The sequence below is a fragment of the Glycine max genome, chromosome 17, assembly GCF_000004515.6.
Source record: "Glycine max cultivar Williams 82 chromosome 17, Glycine_max_v4.0, whole genome shotgun sequence".
NCBI lineage: Eukaryota > Viridiplantae > Streptophyta > Magnoliopsida > Fabales > Fabaceae > Glycine > Glycine max.
In genome coordinates, this window is record NC_038253.2 from 9,333,383 (window position 1) to 9,339,108 (window position 5,726).

At 32.9% G+C, this 5,726-nt stretch overlaps 1 protein-coding gene across 1 annotated transcript; it reads right to left on the bottom strand.

Annotated features, from left to right (window-relative positions):
- Positions 1-1,589: 1,589 nt before the first annotated feature.
- Positions 1,590-2,191, bottom strand: LOC100780553 (uncharacterized). Its single transcript, NM_001252740.2, has one exon. It carries the CDS (start codon positions 2,148-2,150, stop codon positions 1,779-1,781), a length of 372 nt encoding a protein of 123 aa, NP_001239669.1. The 5' UTR covers positions 2,151-2,191; the 3' UTR covers positions 1,590-1,778.
- Positions 2,192-5,726: the final 3,535 nt, after the last annotated feature.

Consider the following 5,726-nt stretch of genomic DNA (forward strand, 5'->3'; position numbering starts at 1 on the left):
GAAAAGTTAATGCCATGTGGTTGTTAGTTTTAAGTTTCAAAACTTTTAAAAATATTTGTGCTTACAAAAGTTAATGTAAAATTATTTTTAAGGTTACCTTAGTCTTTTTGGGCCTACAAAATATTTGTGCTTTCGACTCTCCCACCACCTGCTACGGTTATGCTTATACTACTCACGAAGTTTGTCTGCGGAAAGGAGCCCCCCAAAAAATAATTTCTGATACATAAAAAGAAAAACGATTTATCTCCTCTGTAAGCGTCTTATACCAAGTTTTTGCCCCACCTTGGTCCGCGCTTTTTCTATTATCTTATTCTGATTCTAATACACCCTAATATCGTGACATTTTGCTCGTTTATAGTTTTCATCACTTATATCTTTTGTAGTTATGTTTGTTTTTTTCTCTTTTGTATTCAACAATTTTGCTTGGCCCCCGCCCCACTAGACGTGAGTTGAAATTCTCTAAATACTCCCAAAAAAACGTGATTTCAATATCTCAAAATATTGGCTTGCAACTGTAATGTTACAGCGTTGTTTATCATTGTAACCAAAAACAACAATAATGCAAGTTTTCTACAAAATACAAGCGTATGTGAATAGTTTTTTATTTGATTATCGAGTGGCTACCGGTACAAAACTAAAAAAAATACTCGAGGAACCCTTGTTTGTGGCTATAGAACGAACACATTGTGTCCTCAATGTTTGTCATACAATAGATGGCTATGTCAAAAGCCAATGCAAATATTGAATAAATAATATTTTTTTCTTTAAATATATAGAGTGCTATAAAAAATGTGTCATAAATTCATCTACATTTTAATGAATGAAAGAGCCTACTGAATAAGGAGGAATGAAATTAACACAAAAAGGATTTTCAATATGACTATCAAGGAGATAAACTAATGTCAGTAAGTATCGATTAGACTAATTTGTTAAATTTCAAATTAAATTTTATGGGTAAAATATAATTTAATTTTTATATTTTTTTATTGTTATAAGTATAACATTATAATAAACACTTTAAAAAAAATAAACTAAATAATAAATATAATATTAATTAGTAAGTATAATTTATTTATTATTTTGAAATTTTTAATGTGATATATTTTACACAAAATAACTTATGTATGTTTCTCTATTTTTTTAATCAAATAACTTATGTATATTTCTCTATTTTTTTAATCAATATTATGTTATTTGTCTTAAATAATTATCCACAAATATTTTTTTAAGATTCGTAGAGCAATTTGTAAGTACAGTAAACTGCGAGACAAGATTAATTTGTTTTTATACACCATCAGCGTGACAATATTCTTAGCTGATAGGGACACCCAGACTCCCAGAGGCAGAGCCTCGGAATATTCCCCATCGAATCCTTAAGGCAACACATTTTTGTAAACTTTTAAAATATCTGTAATTTTTTATGTTCTCAAAGGCAATTAATTACTTTATTTTAAAGAAATTAACGCTCCTTCACCCACTTATTGTCTGCTTAGAGGCTACATTTGAATAAATAATGCTGCTGATGCATCACACATTTACCCTACTTCCTCACACTCCACGGAAAATAAAAAGGAACAATTCAAATTGAATTCCAAACAACAATCGTCAATTATATTTATATTTTTACTCTTAAATCCTTCTTATATACACCATGTTGATAACCTAAATTCTAAAATTCTAATCCATTATACGTCAACGGTTACATTTGAAACCCTAAAAATTAGGCTACAAACAATCCGCAAAATACACCAAAGAAGAATTAGTAAACTGTTCAAGTGTTACGGATCGGAGCGAGCCTTGAAGTCTGAGGCCAGTCGAGAAGCGATCGCGGAGTGATACATGGTGTCGTGAAAAGACTTGCTGGTCATCATCCGGAGCTGCTTCGCCTTCTCCTCCGTGAAGCAACCGGCGAAGCGCGGTCTCGGCGCTTTCGACTCCGTCGCCGCCGTAACCGGTTCCGGCTTGGTCCGTTGAAGACTCGATGCTCTGTTGTTTGAGTCAATGTAGTCCGGTTCGGAGGACCAGCCGAACAGCGGGGTCCACCAGCTGGTGGAGGAGGCTCTCCGGCGATCGGGATCGGTCCTGCGGTGGCCGGAGGTGGCGCACGGTTGGATTCCGGCGACTCGGATGGGGATCGAACTGGCTGCCATTTTGAGAATTTTATCTTTCTTTCTCTGATTGGGTAACGGTTAGGGTTCCAAGGGGTTAAAGGCAGAGTATTTTTATAGCGTGTGGGAAGAAGAAAAGGATAAGATCGAACACGTGGTGCTGTGAGATGGTGGCCGGTGGTGTTGTCTCCTTACATGCTTTTTTAATTACGTTTCCTACGATAGTGACGTTGCGTGTCAATGACGTGGAACGCGTTTCATTTGGGCCTTGGGCTTTTGGGCTTTTTTGTTAATGAAAAACGTTATATCAAAGGATGATGCAACTTGGAAGTTGGAACAAACTTCAAAAATTAAGATTGCTAGTCTATTCAAATGTACACATGTCTCAACTTGGAATGTAAATTGACAAGTTTTTCTTACTTCATGGCGAGATGGCGAGAACTATTGTTGCCTACATAAGGAATAATTAAGGTATATTTATCAAACCAGGGCATGAAAGGAAGCTGATTAGTGATTTCCTTTCTTTCTAAATGACACGTGCAACCTTATCTTTGAACCCCAACCCAAACCAATTGTCTTCTGTTGAAACTCGAAAAACTGCCAATATTGCCTTCAACACGCAACCTCTTATGACCATGGTTGCATTATTATTGCATGATGCCAATTCCCGTGTCAGGAAATTGGAATACATCAAACAGTCAAAGTAATCCCCAGTACTTGGACTTTCATTCGTATTTGTGTTCTTATTTGATATTTCCATTTAATCAAAATAGGACATCATGTTCTTTATGCAAAAAGCTTGTGTCTCCCGTGAAGCTTTAGCTATTTTCCAAAACTAAAAGCTAGCTACCCTTGTTAGGACCACTGTGTTGCTGGGTTAGGTTCCAACCTTATTGCGCACACTTTTTCCATTTGTAATTTGTAATATGTAATATTAATAATGACTGTGCTCAGCGGGTGATTGCTATTGGTAGTAGAACAGTACTAGTGTGTTTGGATACCTTCGATAAAAACTATACTAGTTACCCTAAAACCCCGTAAATTTATAACTGTCTGTTACTTCACATTCACTGGGGAAATTGAAATTGACTTTCGTTCCCCTAAACACACTATAATTTTGATGAAAGTTGAAATCGCTATAATCTCTAATGAGGCTTTTCCTTGCAGTAGTAAAGTTTCCACAAGTCACAACCACACTACATGGTGTTGTGGGAACACGTCTCAGCCTCCACAAGATACGCAATTAATTATCTTTTCTTTTTAATTTTACAAAAAGTTAATAATATGTCATATAAAAACTAATCAGGACCATAAAATTCCAAATTATGTAATATTTCTCCTCCCTATTAAGGGCGAAATATTTTGGGCTAACTAGACAGGTAATCGGTATCGGTTGAAATGTTATCTCTTCCATGCTGTTAAGGAAAAAAAAAGTTCAATACTTACACACCAAAGCATAAATTTACCATGTCGCCATAGTGCAACAATAGAGTAGATGATTTGTTTTGTTTTTTCTATTAGTAACTTTTTAAGATACTCTTGCATAATTTAAAAAACAATTGCAAATTTGATTGTAACTAACGAAAACTGTTGAATAAAATTCAGCTGGCTATTTTATCTTTACTTTTCGTAGAATTGTTTCACATCTTCAAATTTTAACTCTGTTTGTGGAAAATTACAGTTTTATTGCGGAAAACTACTGTAAATAAAAAATTCTATTCAATGTCACTGTTCATGTTTTTGTAATGTTAGCCCATTGACTGTTGGGGCATTTCTCTTAGTCCAAAATTTTCAACCCAACGTAAGGCCTCATTCAATTGCAAAGTCCTCCTATCCTATGGGTTTAAAATTCAACCCAACGTGTTTTAATTTGTGCTTTCATTCTCCGTTTTCTTATCAACAATTTGTCTAAAAGGACAGAGATAAGGTAAGCAACAAAGTTGGAAGTGTCATTGAGAAAAGAAAAAATAAATGTAAGTGGCGGTAAATAAATGAAACTAGGAGTGGATCCCCTGCAAATGCACGAACTTTTAAGAGACAAAAAAGGAAAAAGAAAAAAAGAAAAAAAATGTGAAAGAAAAAAGAGAATAAAATGTTTAAAAAGTTAAAAAAAATAAAAAATAGAACCGTCAAAGTGTTAACAGTGACGAACGGTTAAACAGTTTTTATATAAATATAGATAATGAAATAGAGGAGCAAGTGGTGGATTGAAATCATCTTTTTCCGAAACTGTTCCATTTCTTGTCTCACTAATAGAAAAATAAGAAATCTTGAACCATCACCAACCTGCTGTAGGCTCCCTCTGTCATCTCCAATCTATTATTTTTTTAAGGTACAATTCTACTTTTTGTCTTTATTTGTTTAGTTTCGTAGTATTATTCTATCAAAAAAAAATTCATAATATTATATTTTTCTATTTGCTAGTAGTAAATATATGTGCATTTTTTTTATCCACGCATTTAAGTTTATATATATATATATATATGAAATAAGTTAATATTCTTAGTTATTCTTATGCATGTCTTTTTGAATGGGTTCAAACCACACCTTGAACTTGTTTTCTTTCAATAGGAAAAATATATGTCTATATTTACTAGTTTAAGGGATAAAGATTTTTTAAAAAAAAAAAATTGAGTTCAAGTTATGTAAATGAAAAATACGACTTCAAAAATACTTGGAACTTAAGAAATAAATAATCAATGGTTTATAAATAAGATTCACTTACATGCACCTAGACATGTTAAAACTAATTACCAAAAACAGCTTTCATTTATGAATTAAAAATAAACCTTTTACTGAATAGTAGTGTAACATTATTAACATGAATTAGTGGAACACCCACTTGATGCAGGCAGATTTTGGAAACTGGTTTTAGTTATTCGTAATGGTAGTCATAGGCATAGCTGAAATTGCATTTGTCACATGGAGTGTCCGTCAAGAATTTTTTACCACCATCCACTCCACATGCAAAAAATGAGACAATGGATCCCATCTCTCTCTGTCTCTCTCATATATTACTTTCGTTGGTCAATTCGCGGTACATCCTTGGCCCAACGTGACTGAATCTTTGGCATCACTTGTCAAATTCAACCAAAATGAAGAAAGAGACTGCTCTAAACTTAATTAGGATATATAAATTTTAATTTCATTTTTAATTATTACAATTTAATTTAATGTACTAAAGTTTAAGTATAAATAGATTTTTTTCTATTAGAAATACACATCATGTATAACAATCGTTAAGATTTAAAAATCAGCATTTCTATGGTCCCCTTATCCTTTCAGGTTTTGGCATTTGCACCAGTCTCTCTTTCTTTAGTTTTGGACACGTGATCTGAAATAAGACTTTTTCTTGCTCTATAATATTATTAAAAGTCAGTTAAAATATAAGATAGTAACATTTCACATAATTAAAACGATATACGTCCAATTCAATAGTAATTATCAAGAAAATGTTTTGCATTGGAAGCTAGCATTTTAAAAATATCTATTTCTTGGAAACAAATCCTTTTTTGTTGAATAATGCCGTGTAAATTCACACACAACTTGTTTATGAGCATTAAATAAAAATCACGCTTGTAAATTTAGATTTGAACAATATTTATACAATCAAACATG

Excerpts from the sequence above, each read along its gene's own strand:
- LOC100780553 (NM_001252740.2), bottom strand. The coding sequence starts at position 2,150 with ATGGCAGCCAGTTCGATCCCCATCCGAGTCGCCGGAATCCAACCGTGC.